This window comes from Corapipo altera, unplaced genomic scaffold (assembly GCF_003945725.1).
Source record: "Corapipo altera isolate COAL_440 unplaced genomic scaffold, ASM394572v1 267, whole genome shotgun sequence".
NCBI lineage: Eukaryota > Metazoa > Chordata > Aves > Passeriformes > Pipridae > Corapipo > Corapipo altera.
The window spans coordinates 249,780-271,289 of record NW_020884970.1 but is presented as its reverse complement, the minus strand read 5'-3'; the positions used below and the strand labels follow the sequence as shown (position 1 = coordinate 271,289).

The window sequence follows — 21,510 nt, the reverse complement described above, 5'->3', positions numbered from 1 at the left end:
AAGCACTGAGTTGCTCTGCAGGTTATTCAGGGTAAATACAAAAATCAGGTGTTAAAAATGGAAACAAACAAACCCAAATAAAACCCTAAACCCCACCAAACAAGCCCAGGGAGATCCAGCTGAGCAGGTCACACATTTCAATGTTTTTGGCTGACGGGTGAAATCAAAGCTGTGCCTCAGAGCAGCCAGTCGGGCTCCTGGACTCTGTTTCTACAATACATGGATGCTGCTCCCAAGGAAGGGAATTGCACAGGGATACAAGTGCTCTGGATGAAGCCAGGCTGGATCCCTGAAGGCACAATAATGGGCAGAAAAGTGTGGAGGTCAAGGGAGGTGATTCTGCCCCTCTGCTCCACTCTGGTGAGACCCCACTCTGGGGTCCCCAGCACAGGAAGGACGTGGAGCTGTTGGAGCAAGTCCAGAGGAGGCACCAACATGATTAGAGGGATGGAGCACATTTCCTGTGACGAAATGCTGGGAGAATTTGGATTGTTCAGGCACCTCCCTGAAGAGGTGGCTTCAGGGAGACCTTAGAGCCCCTTCCAGTGCATGAAGGGGCTCCAAAAGAAATGGAGAGGGAATTTCTACAAGTGCCTGGAGTGACAGGACAAGGGGGAATGGCTTCAAACTGACAGAGAACAGGATTAGATTGGATGTTGGGAAGGAATTCTTCCCTGGGAGGGTGGGGAGGCCCTGGCACAGGTTGCTCAGAGAAGCTGTGGCTGCCCCATCCCTGGAAGTGTCCCAGGCCAGATTGGGCTGGGCTTGGAGCAAACTGTGTAGTGTGTGCCATCCCTACCCATGGCAGAGGGGTGGAATTAGATGGTCTTTAAGCTCCCTTCCCACCCAAACCATTCTGTGATTCTGGGATGATTCTCTGAAGACTCCAGGGTAGGGAAGTACCTGCTCCACCACCGAGACCTTTCCGTAACCACCAGGTGACTTGTTGGAGAGTCTGCCAGGACCAGCTTTAGAAGGAGAGGCCTGTGTGGATTATCCCAGTGCACTTTGCCTCTGTCTTTCTTAGGGATTTGGGGATTTTCGTTGGCCCTGCATCTTAAATGCCTTTGACCTGAATCCTCTCCCTCCATCTTAAAGATTTGCAGCCAAAATTAAATCACAGCTCAATGAAGGAGGCTCTGAGTGCCCTCAAGGGGCTGAAGACCTCCAGTCTGCCCTGTGCAGCAGGTTTTACCCCACCTTGGAGTCTGGGTGCTCCCTCCTTTCCCACCCCTCCAACAAAGCCTTCTGCTCCGCCATCCTGGCACCAGGCAGGAACTGATAAACATTCCCCCCTTCCCAGTGTCCAGGGGCTCCTGGGCTGTGTCAGGGCAGAGTGATGGCTCTGTCTCTGTCCCCGTGAGTTCCTGGCAGAGCAGCCCCTGCTGCTTTCAGCCCCTGGCTGGAGCCATTCCTGGCTGGCTCCGAGGCGCCAGGCCCTGCGCCAGCTCCGGCGCCTTTTCCAGCCGGATTACACAACCCTCTCTCTCCAGGTTTTTTCTTCTTTTCTGGGCATAGTTAAGTTTTCCCTCCTGTCTGCAAGGATTGCTAAGACCCCACAGTGGAGCTGGAGGAAAATGCCAGAGCTGAGGCGTGAGCCCAGAGGCTGTTTCTCTGTGCTGTTCGAGTGGCCGAGGCCCCATAAAAACCTTTTCCATATGGAGGGAAAGAAAAGGGGAGCTGTTCCCAGGAACCTGCTACCAATTCCCAGGGTGCCTGGTGCCAAGAGGAGATTTTCCTTTGTTTCCCAACATCCTTGGCAGAGCTTAGCCAGGCTGATTATCCTGAGTGGGCACCGAGTCCTTCTGCACCCATCCCTGAGATGGCACCTCCGCTCACATCATTAGAGAAGTCTAATTCTTCTCTGAGAAGTGAGAAGGTAAAAGCAAGGCTCCTTTCTCCATTTCCTCATTTCCTAGAGCTCTTCTTCATCTTTTAGCTGTAAATAGACATCTTTGAGGTCACTCAGCCTGCTGCAGTCACAGCCAGGTAACACATCACACTGATGAGGTGGGTGGAAACCACCACATGGGGTTGGACCCATGACCAGTCTCTGCCTCCTTTCCATGGCAGAGTAAAGAGAAGCTTGGAAAAATACAAAAACTGGGCAAGCACATGGTGGTGCATCTTCAAGTGATCCCCAAGACTCCAGTAGTTCGTGCTCAGAGACCCCCTGCTGCAGAACGGTGTCACTTCACTTCGTAGTACTCAAGTGGATTTTGCTTCTTTGAATGTTTCCACCTGTTTTTTGTAAGTTTGGAAGCTTTCAGCTTGAACAGAGAGCTGTGGAAAGGTGGTCTGGAGTATGGCTGGGCCCCATGTGCAGGCCCAGCTCCTGGGATTCACTCCTTGCTGTCCTGTCCTGCTCTGTAGTTCTCATGTTGGAAGAGATGATCCCTCCCATCAGTGATCCCTTCCTACCATCCAAAAGTCCTCTTTGATATCCATCCACAATCCCTTTTAAGGATGGAAGATCATAGTCTGGGGGATTTTCCTCCTCCATACCTTTGTTCCTGACTGGAAACTTGCCACCTTTATCACTTCCCCTGTATCCTTCTCCCAGGAATCCCATGGAGTGCACATAAAATTCAGGATGCAGGTGCACTGCCAATAAAATATTTGCTGTTTCATTCTCTCTTCCTTTCTTAATTTTTCTCCTCTTAATAACTCCCAACATTTAATGTCTGGCTTTTATCACCAGTGAATAATTATTGTAGCCCTTGGGTGTTGTTCCCCGGTGCTGGGTCTGATCAGAGGCCACTGGTGGAGATGTGAACTTATAATTGGTTTTATTGGAGTTTTTATTCCCACAATTTCTGTTCCCTGCATGGACTTGCAGCTGCTCTGGCTCTCTAATCCGTGACAAGGAGGGCTCTGAGGTTTGCTGATCACGTCCAGTGCATGATCAGAGCTGGCTGCACCCTCCCAGCGTGAAGGAGAGGCTGAAGGTCGGGAATGTGGCAGATGGAGAGACTGTGAAAACAGGGATTGGATGGGAATAGAAGAACCTGCTGCTGAAGGTGGCTGTAAATAATGCCAGCAAAGAAGAGCTTTCATTTGAGGGGGAAAAAAATGGAATTATTTATGAACTTCATGCCTAAGATCCCTTGTACTGCTCTGTTAAATACAGCTGTGGACAGTGGGAACTTTAAAAACTTGTGGCATTTCCACATGGTGGGAGAAAACCAAATGTTTTTCATTGAAAACTCTGTCCTGAGCAAGGTTCTTTTTCTTCACCTTTTGGGAAACTTTAATTTCATTCCATTTTTTGTTCTATATGTGCTTTTGTCTCTTTGTGTCCCTTCTCTCTGCATCTTTTCAGGCATTCAGTGGTCTGCAAAAAACACTGTAGGTAGAAATTTCCCTTCAGGAAGCCTCAAACTTGTCTCATTAAGACACACACAGAGATAAATAGGTTCAGCTTTTAGTAGGAGTGGTTCTAAAATAAGTTCAAAAAAAAAAAAAAGAGAATGGAATAAGTCAAGAATTTTATCACCTTTTCCATCCTATTAGTGTTAATCACCATTGTATTAAATAATGGAATAAAATAAGAATAACACCAGCAGCATTAACAAATTCTGTATTGGAGAGTTTAATGAAAACCTCAGATGAGGATTTCAAGAACTGGAGTGTTTTACATTCTTCTGAGCAATACTTGTACAAAACTTTAGTAAGAAAAAAAGAAAAACCAACAAAAACAAACCAGCGACTCTCAAAGGACTTAAAAAATGTTGGTTTTCTCTCTTTGAATTAAAGATAAAATCATATTTATTAAGATGTTATTTATTTATTTAATAAATAATTGTTTATTATGAATTAAAATAAACATAATTTCAGTTTTCACTTCCCATTGAGATGGTTTGTACATTAACCACCCTCTAACCACCAGATGCTCTCACCCAGAGCCTTCTCCCTGGGAGTGGGGAGGAGGCAGGACCAAGCACATTGTATTTTTATATTAAAAGCTAAAGTTTGGAAAAGCAGAAATCTGTGGCTTGGGTGGTGCAGCAAAAGCTGCCCCTATAGGGATAATTCTACAGCACCTTTCCTGTCAGCACTGCAGTTTGGAGGTGGGAAAAACACCAGGCTTCCAAAAATGTCTTAGGAAAGGACGAAATGAGGCAGCTGGATTAGCGTGTGGCAGATGGGCTTTCAGGTTTCCTACAGGGCTCCAACAGGTTTCCTGCAGCCTCCTGGAGCACAGTCAGGACCCCACAGCCCCTGTGTGGCTTCATCTCCCCTCAATCAATCCATTTTGGTGGCAGCATCGAGCTGTGACATGTCCTGGGCTGCACATCATCGTGTCTGTGTCCTCACCTTCTCCCCACGCTTCTCCTCTCCTTATTGAGTCCTCCCTGCAGCTGCTTTTCTCCCGCCATTCCCGCTTGCTGGCACTTTCCCTCTGTCAGGAAAAGGGCTCTGTGCCCCTGTCAGAGGCAGGGGAGCCTTTCCTTGCCCAGTGCTGGAGTGTTTTGTGGGGATGATCAGCTGTGAAAAGCATCACTCGTGGTCAGAGGGGTGGAAACTTTGTGGAACAACTCATTTAAAGTCTTTCCATGGTTACCCCTTCATATACACACATCTTACAGAACCTCCCCAGAGCCTGAATCCTGGTGGAGATCAGCAGAAACACTGGAATATATTCCCTAGATCGATATCCATGGTGGGATGCCATGGGAGACTTGGCAGACAGAAGTCAATAAAGCCTGGGAGGCTTGGGGTGCAGTTGATGGAAGTGTTTTCGGTTCCAGAGCTCGTCAAACAGCAGGGCCTCGCTGGTGAAACACTGAGCAGGTTCTGCTGCAATTAAATAGCCTAAAAATAGCTGTGCTGCACAAGGAATGTGCATCCATATCAGATGCAGTGTTATGTACAAAAAGACCTCATTGCAACCTGGATCTCATAGGATGGTTAGGCTTGGAAGGGACCTTAAAGCTCATCGTGTTCCCTGCCATGGGCAGGAGCACCTTCCACTAGTCCAGGTTGCTCCAAACCCCATCCAACCTGGCTGGGACATTTCCAAGGATGGGGCAGCCTCAGATTCTCTGGGCAGCCATGAAGAGGAGTTCAGGATGGGCCCCTGATTAAGCCAACCAAGTTCCAACCCCCCTGCTGTGGGCAGGGACACCTTCCACTAGCCCAGATTGCTCCAGCCTGGCCTTGAACACTTTCAGGGATGGGGCAGCCACAGCTTCTCTGGGCAACCACTGCCAGGGCCTCCCCACCCTCCTAGGGAAGGATCCCATCTAAACCTGCTCTCTGTCATTTTTAAGCCATTTCCCCTTGTCCTGTCACTCCATGCCCTTGTAGAAGCAGGAAAACAATTTAAATTTTCAAAACCATGTTCAGTTTTTCAGTGGAACTGCAGGTGGCAAAAGCTTGAGCTGAAAGTCAAAATATCTAGGCATTAGTTGATAGAGATAGCAGTGGACAGAAAGCAACATTTTCTTCCTGAAAACGGCCAATTTGCACGCCCAGTATCAGTTTTATTGAAACTCCACTTTATTTTGGATCAAGAGCTACAGAGAAAAAAACTGTCTTTGATGCAAGAGGAGGTAAAAGCACGGTATTTGTTGCGTGGGTACTAACCTTTCTTTCTTTCTCTCTCTCCTTTCTTACACTTCCCTCCTCTTGCAGCAAGAAAAACAGCAGACACCAAACAAGAGACCCTGGGAAGGCATCAGGAAAGTCCAGTCCCCACCATCATGGGTTAAAAAGGACATGGAACCCGTGGCACAGTCTCCCCTAGAACTAAAAACTGTAGAGTGGGAGAAAACAGGGGCCACCATCCCCTTGGTGGGACAAGACATTATTGACCTTCAGACAGAGGTCTGAGCAGAAAGGGAAGAAAAAGGACTTTTTTTTTTTCCGGAAAACAAACGAAACAAACAAAAAAAAAGAAAAAACAAACAAACAAACAAACAAACCACGTTTTAAAGAAATGATTAAATTAAATCGGAACCGAGCAAGAGAAGTGTTTGGTTTCTTTTGAAACCTTTGGTAAGATGGAGTAACTTTTGTATTGTTTCTCAGCAGAGAGGGGGAAATATTACTTTATAGAGTATAGTAGCTGTAGGTTCAGGACAACACGAGCTTTCCCAGGTAGGACTGGAGAAGAAGAGCCTGGAGGAGAGCGAGGAGGAGGAAGAGGGTGGGGAGGGGCTGCAGGGGATGAACCCTGCTGAGATGCTCGCGGGTTCTGCACACCAGGAGCCTTCCTGCTCTGCCACGGGGAGGTGTGGAAGGACCAGCGGCCCAGCAGCCACCACGGAGGGCCAAGAAGGTCGGGGTTGTTTGGGGACCACGAGAGCGGGAGCCTCGCGGGGACGTGGCCTGGCCGGGGAAGACCCGGCCCTGAGGGGTCCATCCTCGTCCCCCACCTCTCCCTCAGCAGCTCATCAGAGAAGGAAGGAGATGGGATGCTCCAAGAAGATGTTCCCACTCGTGTGCCACGCCATGACCTGGAATTGTGGCACGTCCACGGCGAGTCCTCATGGAGCCTGGAGGGGGAATTGGTGGCATCAAGAGGTGAGGTGAGGTGGGGCTTCCTCCTCTCATCCCTCCACAGCGGAGCTCCTTGGAGTTGTGTCCCTCAGGAATGGGACAGGCACAGGAGCACAGGACCAGTTCCAAATCCTCGCCCCACCTCCAGGGAGAGGGTGGAAGGTGTTGGAAAACAGACCAACCAGAGGAATGTAGGTCGTTTCATTGACTGTTAAATAGATAAACTCAGCACCGGGGCCTTGCAAAGGTCCTTTGGCCTCATCCTTTTTTTTTTTTTTTTTTTTTTTGTTTGCTTTTCTGTTATTTTTCCTTGCTTTGGGACTTCAGATTTATTCCAAGCTGCCCCTCCCTCCCTGGAAGGCAGAGAGAGAATGAGGGAAAGACAGACCTGCCAGTGTACCTGGAGATATTGGAATACAGAGACGTTGCCTTAGGACATTGAGACAAACTGACAACACGAATAACGTCCACTTGGAAACAAAAAAAAACAAACAAAATAATCTATTTTTTTCCTTCTTCTTTTCTTTTCTTCAATAAAAAGAGAACTTGAAACCCGAGACCTTTCTTTTCTTTGGCTCTTGTCATTTCAAATGCCTTTCTGTGCCAGGCATGGGGTGAGGATGCCACCTGCTGAAGGTGGAAGGCAAGTTGCTCCATGGAAAGTTTGGGATGGTGGGAACACACACAGTGTTTTGCTTTGTTTCATTCAGTTTGGGCTGTGGTTATTTTTCCCCTGGCTGCCTCTTCTCCTCCCTCCCCACTGCCCAGAGCCAGCAGGTTTGTGGTCCTACACGAAGGAAGAGGTGCAGCTGATCAGGAGAGCAGGACACCCCTCACCATAAAATCCTATCTTTTCATTCCACCATGAAAACAAAGCAACAATTTAAATTTTTTTTCTTTCCTTAAACATTTCTCGAGGCTGTTTACAAAAAAATAAGATACCTACATTTCACCCCAAAAAGTGTTGTGCAGCATTTTTATCGTTAAAAAATACCCCCCTGACATTACACGCAGATTTCAGTTTTTAAATTATTTTTATCATTCCCAGCACTTGTCTGTCTGATTTTTGGAACAACTCTCTCAATTTTGGAGGTGGGTGGTGACAAACCTCTGGTTGCGAGTGGCCAGAATGTGCCAGAAAACAGTAAAACTTGAACAGGGTTCTGAGTTATTACTCTGTGCTTGGGTATCTTTTTAATTAAAAAAAGAACAAACATTTTTAGGGAAAAACTACCACTGGATACAAGATGCAAACCAGTCACTGCCCCCAGTTGTGCTTCCCCCACAGGCAGATGTTGCTTTGAGTGCCAACATCTGCTTTGACTTTCCTTTGGGCCACCTGGGTGTTCTCTAAGGACAGTGGCATTTCCTGTGCCATCAACTGTAGAATGTGAAGGATGGAAAGGAAAACTTAAAATAAATCCAAATAGTTCAAAAAGAGGGAAAGTGGTTACTTATAAAACTGTGATATTATTGTTCAATTTTAGATTATTCTCTGCAACAGGAAAGCACAAAGGCCTCCCTCAGATGCCGGGTTGTATGATATTGTAATTATTCTAATTACACACTGAATTTTAGCATACAGATATCTTTCTACTGTGTTTTAATTATTTTCTCTCTTTTTTCCCCCCCCTTTCCTCTGCCCAACCTACCCTTCCCTCTTCACTCCAGCCTTCCTCATCCGCCCATTCACTCCTTTGCAGGACATTAAGGATGTGATGTAACTACAGAGATAAATGTTTGTTTTAAAACTGTTGATATTCGACTTTCTCTGCTCAGCTCCTCTGGTTAATTCTGTTTTCCCGTGCCCTGTCCCCCCTGCCATTCCTTCCTGTCCTTCCTCTCCATGTTGGTCAAATTTTTATTTTTTTTTTTCTGTACAGTTTTCAGAGCACAAAATGAATGTGTCTTATTTCTAATAAAAGAGGTGGAAACTCCAGCCCTGTCTGCTTTTTAAAAAGCGCCCCATGTGTGGTTTCATTGCTCCTGGGTGCTGGGAAACACCTCTCCTGACCCCACAAGCTGCACCTACTGTGGGAGAGTCCTGGCCTGGGGCTGAAGTTACCCAATCTTCTGGACACCCCTAAAACTACATCCCCCTAGGATGAATATTTCCAGGACATGAGGAATTCCCTTTTCTGTGCAGCACAGGCTGGTTTTCTGCAAGTTTCTCAAACCCACAAGGATGCCTCCTTCCCAATATCATGTGATGATTTTACAGAGGTCCCACAGCATTTCTGGCTCAGGGATGTTGGGTTATGGTTTCCAGCAGGGCCAGGGTAATGCTGATGCTGCCCTGCAAAGCCAATCATAGATTTATAAAACGATTTAGATAGGAAAGGATCTCAAAGATCGTCCAGTTCCAACCCCCTGCCATGGGCAGGGCCACCTTCCACTAGCCCAGGTTGCTCCAGCCTGGCCTTCAGCACTTCCAGGGATGGGGCAGCCACAGCTTCTCTGGGCAACCTGTGCCAGGGCCTCCCCACCCTCCCAGGGAAGAATTCCTTCCCAATATCCAACCTAAACTTTCCCTCTTCCAGCTTGAAACCATTCCCTGTTGTCCTACCACTAAATGTCCCTGTACAAAGTCCCTCTCCAACCTTTCTGTTGGCCCCCTTCAGGTTCTGGAAGACTCAACCTCACCTTGATTTCCCTGCCAACTCCTGCATGGCCAGGCAGGCCCTGAACCCCAGCTCAGCGAGCAAGGGGGGTGAGGATTTCACTCATAAAAGGGGACAAGACATTAATTGAGTGACAAATTATTCACTTCCTTGGTGCTCACCCTTGAAGGCCTGAAATCTTCCAGGAAGAAAATGTGTCCTTTGTCTCCTTGATTCTGCTCCATGGGCTCTTTGCCAGATTTTAGGTTTGTAGGCAGGACTGCAGGAGGCTCAGGGTTTGTCAAGTGGAATTCAGGACTGATGCTTTCTGGAGCCTTCATCCAAAGTCATCACGACCCAGTAGGTCCCCCAGATGTCATGACTTACCTTGCACTGCCTGGAATAATTTGGATGTCCTGAAATATCTGGAATGACTGCAGAGGTGTGGGGCTGCCTGGAGGCTCTTCCCTGAGCTGTGATCCAACACTCTTTCAATCAGCAGTGCCTGATGGTGAATCTCAGGGCTTCTCCATCCTTCCTCTGGAGGTATTTCTCACCCTACATCTCCTATACCACGATCCTTGGTGGACTTCACAGTGCTGGGTTAATGGTTGGACTCGATCCTGAGGTCTTTTCCAACATGAATGATTTGATGATTTTGTAGCGTCAACAGGCAGAAGGGAAATACAAGCAGGCACCACAGGAGGTGATGGGCTGGGAGGGCAGGAGACCCCAAATCCTGGATCACAGCCCGAGAGATGGATCAGGAGGTCCAGCTGCTTCTCACCAGGGGGAGCTAGAGAAGGGAGGACTTCTCCCTGCTGTTTTCATGGGACTGTCAGTAACAGCCTTGGGATGCAGGAGGTCAGTGTGGGGATATCAGTGTGCACTGTGGTTATAATTGTGGTGGGGCTGCAAGGGAGGGTCACGGGATACTTCAGCTTGGAAGAGTCCTCCTGAAGTCCCTCTGAACTGTCCCATGTCCCTGTGATCCTACCTTGCAGTCACTCGGGCTACAGCCATGAGACAAAGAGAGAACATCTGGGGAGGCCTCCTTGCAGCCCTCCGGTACTTAAGGGGGGCTTATAAAAACAGGGAGAGTGAGTTTTCCGTGGAGAGATAGTGATAGGACAAAGGGAAACGGCTTTAAACTGAAAGAAGAGAGATTTAAATCAAATATTGGGAAGCAATTCTTTACTCAGCGGGTGGGGAGGCCCTGGCACAGGTTGCCCAGAGAAGCTGTGGCTGCCCCATCCCTGGAAGTGTCCAAGGCCAGGCTGGACGGGGCTTGGAGCAACCTGGGCTAGTGGAAGGTGTCCCTGCCCATGGCAGTGTTTGGAATGAGATGATCTTTAAAGTCCCTTCCAACCCAAACCATTCCATGACTCTTCATACCCCGTGATCTCACAAGCCCAGCAATGCTGTGGAGGTGGATAAATATGTTGCACATGTAAAAAAATCTTATGTCTTGGTTGCTACACTGGGGAAAATGTGGCTGTGCTGGAAAATTGGGAAGAATCTGAAAACTGAAGATGATGCAAAGTATTTTACCTGGTCTGCTGTGACAGATGTGCTTCACCCTGTAACCAAACCAGCAGGAGTTTGGTACAGGATCCAAAGGAATTGAAGGCCTGAGCTATATCCAGGCCAAGAACTCCTCCAGAAAACCCACAAAGGAGCAGTGACACAGCGAGCATCGATGCACAGGGGGTTGGAACACTGATTATGTGGCCAACACATGAATGGAGGAGGCTTTTCCAGGACTTATTTATCAAGGAATGAAGCAAGTTGTGTCCACAAGGAGTTTCATTCACACCTTTTCTGCAATTTGACTCTCAGCCAACCACTTTACTCCACAACTGAGAGCCTGAGTGAGCCTTCTGTGAGCTCTTACCTGGTGTGATGGTGACCTCCCCTCAAGCTGGGACACCTCTCAGTGTTGCTCCTCGAGGCAAAGAGACCTTTCATCAACATTGGATCTTTGGATGGGTCCAATTGGAGTTGTCCCTGCATTGCAACTGGACTGTGTGCCAGGTGAGTCTCTTCTTGAGCAGGGACATCTCTCAGATTTGAGATTCTTTACCTGACACTGAGATTCTTCACCTGAGACTGAGATTCCTCTTTGCCCAAGGTGGAGGAATCCCTTACTGGTGACAAATCCTCATTAAGTTGCTGATAACAGGCTGATTTAACAGTAATGTAAAATTACCAACCCATGTAGATACTCACTGCTAATTATTATTAACTTTTTGGTGGAGATAATCCCATTAGACATAAACCCTTCTCCAAATCTGAGACTAAGACTGGATTTTAGCTGCACCTTGGCTCCCTCAGGGGTCCAGGAAGCAAGGGGGTACATTCTGAACCTCATGACTCAATGGGAGGGTCTCAGATCTTGGTGTGAATCCTTCCAGCTCAATTCTAACTCAATTTTCCTTTGGGTTTCTCTCCCATTTATTAAATAATGGAAAACCTCGACACTGAACTTTTCAAGTCTTGCTTTTGCAACATCATAATAAACCCACTTCTGTTAATACATTTGACAATGGAAATCTCTTTCATTGATCTAAATCATCCATTCATGGCAGCTGCCCACACAGGAAAAGGCCCATATGGAGCAAGACAACATTCCTGGAAGATTTGGGATCAGGGCAGGGGGTGACTCTCTGCAATCTCTCTCTTTTGTGGCTGAAGGAGGTGCTTGGCTCACTACACTCCTGTCTGAGCTGTCCAAAATGAGGTGGGGCCTGGGGGGAATATCTGTCCCTGAGCTCCCTGTTGGGACAAAAAAGAAGAGAAAAGAAAAAGGAAAAGGAAAAGGAAAAGGAAAAAAGGAAGAGAAGGAAAGGGAAAGACCATTTTTTTTCTTTTCTTTTTTTTTCTCTTCATTATTTCCTCAAGCCACTCCTACCAGGAAGAAGTCAGAGTCCTCAAGGCATCCATGGGGACCTCTCCAGGTGCTTGTTTGCTCAGACTTATTTTCAGCCATGATTTTCCAAAAAGGCTTTGATGTATCTGAGGCTGGAAGCTCCCTCAGGCCCTTTGGGCGGTCCAGTTTCCTGCCAAGCCTTGGAGGTGGCAGCGTGGAAGGCAAGCACAGGTCCTGAGCTGGAGCCATGCAGGACTTCATGTTGGATTGTTAAAATCATTCCTTCCTGGACTTTAAAAGGATCCTTTTAGGATGTGATGTGGGCCTTGCTCATCTCCCATGTCCCAGAAAACACCCAAAAAGTGTAGTTTGGCACATTAGGGAGGAGCAACAGGGGTTCTGAGGAGAACATGCAGCCTCCACTATAACCGGGAGAGCTGCGGCAAAGTGACAGATGAAGTCCCAAGAGCTCCTTCCTGAATAAATTCCCTCCCATCCAGCTGCTTCACAGCTCTTTGCTCCTTTGAAAAGCAACATTTCTTGGCTCCTGAGGAGGCTGCAAGAGCCCTTTGAACTTCTAAACTGGGAAAGAAAGGACGGTTGTTGTGTTTTGCAGGGAAAGAGAACACAGATGAGCCTGATGATCAGCTCCAAGGGGAGACTTCCACTACCTAAAGGGGCTCCAGAAGAGCTGGAGAAGGACTTTGGATAAGGGATGGAGTGACAGGACAAGGGGAAATGACAGAAAAATGACAGAAGACAGGGTTAGATGGGATATTGGGAAGAAATTCTTCCCTTTGAGAGTGGTGAGGCCCTGGCACAGGTTGTCCAGAGAAGCTGTGGCTGCCCCTGGATCCCTGGAAGTGTCCAAGGCCAGGCTGGAGCTCTGAGCAACCTGGGATAGTGGAAAATGTCCTGGTTGGAATGAGATGATCTCAAAAGTCCTTTCCAACCCAAACCATTCTATCACTCTAGGCATGAAGTAGCTGAGGGAACTGATGGCCTCCAACTGCAGAAGGTTGCTGTGGAGGGAGCTCAAGATGCTCCAGCCCTTTTCCCCATCTCAGTGTTTCCTCTGGAGCTTTGCAGGAATAAACTTAGGGAAACCTTGTGGTGACTCTGCTTTCCTTCTGAGCTGAGGGAAGCCAAGTACAGCCACAGGGTGTCACATCTTGGTGATGCCCATTGCCTACATCCCCAGATCCCTCCTCACCTGCATCCAGCACAGAATTTTAGAGTGCTTTGGATGAGGACCCTCTGAAAACCCCTGCACAGGGGCTGCTCATGAAGCTGAAGCTGAAGCTGGATCACCAAGCAGCAGCATCACCAAACAATACACACCTTGTTCTTTCCAGTCTGGGGGACTGGGATTAAAAGTCAAGTTGTTAAACAACAACATTTAGATTTGGGAATTGATCCTTTTTTATTTTTTTTCTTCCCAAACCCTTTACATTTAAACACAGATTCACCTCCCAATCATTCCCAGCTGCCTTTCTTTTTAAAACACTTGAAGACACAGAAAATCCTGTGTGACTGGGTGAATACTGGGGAACCCCACTCCTATTTATTTGAGAGGCAGAGATGAATACAAAGCCAAGTTGGAGCAACCTGATCTAGCTGGAGGTGTCCCTGCCCACGGCAGGGAGGTGAAACTGGGTGATCTTTAAGGTCCCTTCCAAGCCAAACCATCCTGTGACAATGACATGATTTATGCAGCACACAGCAGGATGGGGGCTGCTATTTTTCTTCCCTCTGAGCTTCAAAGCCATGGAAATTCTGAATTAAAATGCAACACTTTGCAGCAGCACTTTGACAAGTGACCCCTCCAAAGATGGAGCAACGAGCAAAGGAAATTATGCAAACATTGGGAACCATCTGAAAGCTGGAGAGAAGGAAGGAGGCAAATTCTGCAGGAAGGAAAAGAAGTCCAGAGGAGGGTTCTGTTCAGAAGAAATAATTAAATGAAAAGGCAAATTGTCCTCTCCTGGTCTGTGTGGGCTGAGGGTTTTCAGGGAATGGACAATCAAAGAGTAGCTTAATATATACCAGGAGTTTCTTGGCTTTGATCAATTGTCTGAAATAATTGGCAGCTTCTTTCTGTTACCTCATGTTTGGCCCCATCACTGATATTGTGACTCAAGCTTTGAGGCTTTGGCCAACACAGGCTTCCAACATTTGTGGGTGTTTGGCATTTACACGGTGAATAAGAGGCCATGTCCTCTTCAAAGGGCTGGAAACCTGCTGGAAGTGCAGGCACAGAGGAAAGGCAGAGACTGGAACACAGAAAATTCAGCTTCAGAGGGAAGGACTAAACGCTGAGCATCTGGATCCTCCACAGAAACCCTTTGGGCCAAGCCCTGGTACCACTTGAGGGGTAAAATCCTCTCAGTCAGTTTTGCCGAATTTTCTGGAAGAAGACGAAGGCACGGAAGGAATTTCTGGGTCCTGGTTGCTGCCCAGGAAATAAAATCTCTTCTGAGCTGAGATCATGGAATCGTAAAATGGCCTGAGTTGGAAGACACCTCAAAAAACATTCAGTTCCAACCTCCCTGCTGTGGACAGGGACACCTGAGATGGGCAAAGGTTGGTATTTCCTGGTTGACAACTAATGTTGGTTGTCAAAAGAAAGTAATTTAAAAGCTTGGCCTCATTGAGTCTCTCAGTCCAGCTCTGCCAGGACAGTGCAAATCAATTGGTGTAGAAAAGCTCAGCCTTGTTCAGTCCCAGACAGGGCTTTGGATCCATTACAAGAATCAGTAAAGACAAAAGTAAATAGAAAATAGATCACACTGCACAGATAGTCAGCCAAAGAGTTCTGTTCCACAGTAATTAATTATCTTCCTTAAATAAAGCAGCTGATTTCCATGAGCTTAGATCTCTGATCTGAATAATTTCTCAGCAAAGCATCTCATGGACTTGTTGCACTGTGGTGTTGGTGGAGGAAATGGGAATTCTTGTGAGTGACAGATAAAAAAAGGTGCTGAGTGTAGAAAACTATGATGAGAGTAGGGCACGAGTCAATAATAATGTTTCTCAGTTAAGCTGAAGGTTTATTTAATATTTTTATTTCAAGCCTTGGAACAAGAACAAAAATAAAGTTATGTTTGCCAATAAAAGATTTGGAGGCAAAACTTTGAAGGACATTGTCAATACAGAGAAGGATTGAGACATCAGACATCATCCAAGGAGAACTGGATTCCTGGGGAGAGCAGAGAGAGGAACAGATAAACATTTCCTAGCACAAAACTCACAGTCCAGCTGCAGCCTGGGGGGTTCAACAGATGGGAGGAAGAAGGAAGAGAGGCTCGAATGCATCCAGGACAGTCACCAAGTAGAGAAAATGAAAATCTCAAGCTTAAGGTGTGCCAGGAAATATCTTTCCAGCAGCAGCAAAGAGGAGGAGAGGATGATGAGATTCCTTTGGAATGCTGTGTGTGTCCAGACACTGAGGGGTCCTGGGGTTGCCCAAACTCCTGAGGCCTCCTGGACGGTAAAAGCAGCACAACCAGTCACTCATGGTCAGAGAAGAAGGATTCCAACTGGGAAGGGATATTTGAAATGCCAGAGGAACCACCACATGGTTCAGGCTTAGGAAGTCTGGCTCCTTCAATCTGTTTAAACCATGTCAAGAGGATCATGAGTGTTGCTGATGAAGGGAGAGAACAGCAAGAGAGAACAAGAATTCTTTAACCTGAAGGATGCTGATGGTGAAAGAGTCCCTGGTTATAAAGACTGGAATGAAACAAAATCAGTAGGGAAGTTAGGATGTGGTTTTTAGCTGGAAGTCTGGTAATTCCAACCTTTGCTGAGGAGACAATAACATGGTTGGTTCAGGAGAGAGACACAACAAAGGGGTGGGAGAGAAACCACACTCAGTGGGATGCAGGACAGGGTGTTCCTCCCACCCCACATCCATGTTCCCAAGTCTGGACATCCATGGGGGTGAGTGTGTATTCCCAGCAGGCACAATCACACACATGGAATGCACAGACACAGCCAGACACACCCTCAGCATGGAGAGCAGTGCCTTTACCAGCATCCCAAAAACACACACAACACCCATAGAAACATGTGCAGCAGGGATGGCTCCATCCTCTTCCTCTTTTCCATCTCACCAGAGTGGAAATTATGGGATATTTACACACAACATGGGGCTCTCCAGCAGCTGGGCTTGGTCTGCTCATGAATTGTCCCCAGCTCTCAGTCCTCCCCAGTGTCTGGCATGAAGATCCTTCAGCTCCTGAGGCCTGGTGGCCCCAAATGTCCTGCCCTGCTCACAGCCAGCCTGACTGGCAGCAAATTTCATCAACACAAAGCTCAAGATAGAAATAATAAAGCAAATCAGCACAGAAAATAATCAGGAATAACACCCAAAATGTGTGTGATGAGGGGCAGGGCTGGACCACAGCACCCTGAGCTGCAGCCTGGGAGATGGGAGTGTCATTTGCCATTTATTAATCGTTACCTCCACTACTGTTAACACAGGATTTCTTAAAATTACTGTGTTCTAAGTGGTCAAAATTCACCCAAAGAGCATCTGCAGAAGCCATGGGTCCAGCCTAGACTCAGCAGTGGGTTTCTCCTCTCTGTACAGGAGTAGTTCACACTGGGCATCCCTTTGGGTGCCATAAACCACAAAATCTCGCAGTGAGAAAGAATCCTGGGCAAAAATATATTGAAGGAACTGCTTCCCCAGAGATGGAGCTGCCTTTAAAGGTATAAGTGCTTGACTGCTCTGCAACTTCCTTTTTTTTTTGGTATTGATTTCTAGAAACTTGTGTAGGAATCTTGGAGTGTTAAGGACTGGTGTTAATTACTCCAAGTAACAACCTTTGCATGCCAAACTAAGTTGTTTTCACTGGCCCTTGGAAATCCAGGGATTGTCAAAGATTGTCTGGCAAGTAGAGGAAAGATTTTCTGTTCCAAGGAACTGAGGCTGTGTGTCCCCTGCAGAGTATCTGGAGCAGGAGACCCAAATTCACGTCTTAATTCATGATCTTAATTCCTGATCCCAGTGGCTGCTTGGAGCTGCACAGGTTGGAATCACCACTCTGCCATTTAGAAACCACATCCTAAATTCCACCCTTAATTTTTCCCTTTCTGTCTTTATAATAAGGGATTCTTACACCACCAGCATCCTGTTAAGATGGCTAATCGGGTTAAGAATTAAATTAATTTCTGGATAAGAATTCTTGTTCTCTCTTGCTGTTCCCTCCTTCCCTTCAACAGAAATCACTGGAAGGGAATGGAAGGGATCAAAATTGTTTTAACCTGGCAATGAATTAAGCACAGTAACTCTGTTAAGAAAACAGATTTCTTGTTCTTTCAAAGCTTTCCAGAGACATCTTTCCTTTTTCTCTTTGGTCCCTTGGGAATCCTCCATCAGGAGACTGGAAATAACACAGGAGCTTAACAGTTCCATTTGATTCCCAACCTGTCCTCTGGATATGGGCATACTTACCTTATTCAGGTCCTCATAGAATCCTTGAAATGTGGAAAGGGGATCTAAATGGTGCCATTTCCTTATCCCATCTTGTCCTTCCAAGAAGAGCTATGAAGAAGAAAATCAGGCAGCATTGGAGGATAGAGAGGAAAAGAAGGAGGGAACTTATTTTTGCCTTTCCCGGGTTTGACTAATTATAAAACTTCTTAGAAAGGCTCCAACCGAGCAGGTGAGGGGCTGAGATGAAACAGCAGCTTAATCCTTGGGGATGAACTCCATCAATGATCCAATTATTTAGGATTTGATGTTTCTCGAGCCAGCAATTCCCAGCCCTGTGCACAGGGACGGGACGGCATTTGGCACCAGTGGATTTGGGATGGGGGGGAGGCGCTGGAGGAGCCTGCCTTGATTTACAAAGGCAAAACTATTAGCATATAAATTGGCACCATAGGTTAGCGAGCAGCCGAGCTGGATGAATCAGCGGGGCCGAGACTGTGGGGAGGAGGCAAATTAAAGTCTCCGCTCGAAGGGCTCACTCCGGAGCGCCTGCAAGAGAAAATGAGAGTCGTTTGTTGTGTCGACTTTATTTATCTTTGATTACTTTTCGCTTGCTGCTGCTTTAATTTCCCCCTCCTCCTCTCTTCTCCCGTCACCCTTCTCTTCCTGTCTCAATCACTCGCTCTCTGATGGGTCTTGCACACCCAAGGCTCAGCCTTGCAGAGCCTGGTTATTCCTCATGTAACACTGACTGGTGAAATCAGGGCACATCTTCCTTCTTTTTTCCTGCATATTTTGTCTTTGTGTCCCATTCCCCTTTATCTCTTTTTTTTTTCTTGACCTTTCATCCACCGTGTTTTTATTTGTTTTCCTGCTGCACTTCTCACTCCCTCTTCCTCTTCTTTTTCTCATGAGGAAACAAGCAAAATTCCAGGTGTAAAACGACAGTAAGAGCTGAGGTTGTTAGTTTTCCTGTGCTGTTCCAGTCATATTCCTCTCTTTGTACTTGGAAATGACTCTAAAAACACATCTCTTTCTTTTTGAGCCCTGTAGGACACATTATGTACTTCAGGGTGGGAAGAGTGTCCTTTGGATGGAGACAGACACAGATTTTATCCCAAATTGCAGGATGCAGTAGTGCTGTGTCATTGCCTTTCCTGTTTTCCAGCTTCCCTTTGCACACACGGTGTGATCCAACCCCTCCAGGACACTGCTGCAATCAGGGAATCTCTTTCTCATGGTCCCATCCTGCTCCAGGTTTTCTTCATTTTCATCCATTTCTTTATTTCTCATTCCCTACTCACTCTCCCTTGAAACAAAATCTTCTAGTGGTGCCTTTCTTTGATGAGAAAAATCATCCCTAGCAGTGATTTTCTGAGTAGAAATACAGATTCCTAAACATGTCAGTTGGAGGGGACCTCTGGAAATCCCAGGTCTAACCTCCCTGTCCTTTCTTTGCAGGACTTTATCCCCATTATTTCAGGGATTCTGTGCAGCAGATCCCTCTCTCTTCTTGTTCTCCAAACATTTGAAGACAAACATGGGACGATGATCATTTTCTGACCTGTCTTCATCCTTCCTGAGGCCTTTCTCTCCCCCCATCCCCTTCCCCTAAGTAGTTACTCAGGGAACTCCAATTCTTTTGATTAACTATAAGCTGACACCACCATCCTCTGAAATACCTAATTTAAAGCCTAACTTAATATCTGATTTCCACATTGGCAAGATTATTGACAAAGATGCTTTATCAAGTGGGTCTCACCCGCTGTTTCTGGTCCTGATTCCTGCTCAGGCCCCTTTTTAGCAACCAGCTTACCAGGGAAAGCACAAAGAAGCTGTTGACTCCAGTCACCCCAAAAAGATCCCAAAACAGCTTGTTTTCCAACCCACTAAAGGGTACAGACAATGCACATGTCCCAGGGCTTGCTCACATCTCTTTTCTGGTTCAATCAAAATGATGTCATTTAAGTCGTCCCTCAAAAATTACGGATGCAGAGGTTAATGGACTTCAGCCTCAAGCCATGCTTGGGTTTTTTGGGAGGAGTTTGGCTGTTGGGCTCCACACACTGTCTTACTTCAGGAGTTTTAATTCCATACACACTTATCCAGGATGAACTTAGGCCAAGAAACAAGCAGCTCCTCTTGCATTCCTGTACATTCATATTTAGTCACTGTGGGCAGCAGCACAGAGCAGGGAATGTCTCCAGGTTGGGCCACGAGAGCATCTTCCTTCCCTCCCAGATCCCTCAGGAGGAATGGGATTTAAAAAAGAGAAATAGGTTTAATAAGGAGCTGTGTGTGGCACCAGCCCTAGGGTTCCTGTACATTTATCTGCACACATTATGGGTTTAATTTGGGCCATGCAAAACCTGGAGAAAACTTAATTTTAAAAATCATAGAATCGTAGACTGGTTTGGGTTGGAGGGAACCTTTAAGACCCTCTCATTCCAACCCCCCTGCCATGGGCAGGGACCCTTCCTCTAGACCAAGTTGCTCCAAGTACCATCCAACACTTCCAAAGATGGGAAATCCACAGCTTCTCTGTGGAAGGGAATGGAAGAATCCATTAAAGAGGGCTGGATGGGCAGGCGCTTCAGAGAAACAAGGAATGATCCAACCCTCTAATGCTGAATTACAGCTGCTCTTGCCAAAGGCATCACCTTCACAACGCCAGGATGAGCTTCAAACAGGATTTTTTTTGCTTTATCAGGGAAGGTGGGATTTTTTTTTTGTTTGTTTTTTATTCATCCTGCAGGTCCCACTCCAGGGCACCAGGATACAATTCCTTTCTCAGCTGCACTTGGGAATCCTGCTGAGCCCCATGTGACTCTAAGATGAGTCTTCTGGATGAAGAGAGACCGAGGGACACTTCAGTTGCCAATAAAAATGGTGATTAAACATCAGGCCCTTCTGTTCCCTGCCAATTGTCATCTCAGCAAAATGCTCCTATGGCTTCCCTGTAATTTAGCATTCCCTTACCTGTCCCCTTTTCCCATCATTCCCTAAGGAAACTACAGGAGCACATCAAGAGCCAGAACAAAATATCCTCATCTTTTGAATTCCAGTGTCAAGGTTCTTAATAAAAAATCAACCTGACAGAATCTTTTAGTCTTTCTCTCTCTCTTTTTTTTTTCCCTTTTTAAATCCCTTTTTCCTACCAGGGTCCCATTTCTTTCCAGATGCATTAAGATTTACCAGCTCCTTCTCTGAGCAGTTTATTGCTGGGTTACACGTGGGAGAAGATTATTTTAACAAGTGCTTACCAGCAAAGAGTTCTGCTGGTGATGTGGCAAGAAAGAGCCTTAAAAGAAACTCCCCTAAAAACCCAGAAAAGTTTAATGTGCACGTAAATCTAAAGAGAAAAAAGTTGTTTAAAAATTTGTTATGTAGAGTGAGAGGGACAGGATAAAACACAACAAGCTCCAGTGGCTTGATTTTATTACATGGGGTTTTTTCCTGAGAAGAGCTGAGTAGAGTGGGACAGTGACTTTTTTACCTCTGCTGGTGATGTTGTTGATGCAACCCAGAATCCTTTTAAGTTTTTTGTGGCAGCACAGAGTTCATTCATGTGGAGTTTATTGTCTACCAGGACCCCCAGGTCCCTTTCCGCAGAGCTGGATAGATCCCAGCCTGTGCTGCACTCCTGGATTATGTTTTTCCAGGTGCAAGACCCTATATATATATATTTATTGAACTTCATGAGGTTCCTGTTAGCCCACCTTTTCAGCCCAGCCAGGTCTTTTTGCAGAGTATTTCTCCATTCTGGAGTGTCCACTTTCCCACTCATGTATAATTAAACTTTTCAATCACAACCAGCTCAGAAGGCCTAAAAAATGTTTCAGATGTACCTAAACAGCCCCCAGTGAGACAGGATTAGCCCTTCCTCTTCCATTTGTGTACCTCAGAGGGGGCAGGTTGACTGAAGAGACATAAATCCACATTGTTGTAGCAGTCCGTGGGGAGGGGGTTGGAACTAAATGATCTTTAAGGTCCTTCCAACCCAAACCACCCTATGATTTGATGATTCTATGATTCATAATTGCTCAGATCACACAAATTGTGGCAAAACCATGACAATTTGAGCTCACCAGAAGCAC

At 46.5% G+C, this 21,510-nt stretch overlaps 1 protein-coding gene across 11 annotated transcripts in view; it reads left to right on the top strand.

Annotated features, from left to right (window-relative positions):
• The window catches only part of ADGRB1 (adhesion G protein-coupled receptor B1), a 293,421-nt gene extending 286,360 nt beyond the window's left edge, over window positions 1–7,061 (top strand). For 6 of the 11 annotated variants that reach the window (XM_027665116.1, XM_027665120.1, XM_027665119.1 and 3 more), the window contains one exon: window positions 5,638–7,061. In XM_027665116.1, coding sequence (XP_027520917.1) covers window positions 5,638–5,835 — 198 coding nt within the window. In that variant the 3' untranslated portion in view covers window positions 5,836–7,061. The remainder of the gene's footprint in view (window positions 1–5,637) is intronic. The other 5 variants (XM_027665125.1, XM_027665122.1, XM_027665117.1 and 2 more) reach the window with 1 other exon arrangement.
• The last annotated feature ends 14,449 nt before the right edge of the window (window positions 7,062–21,510 follow it).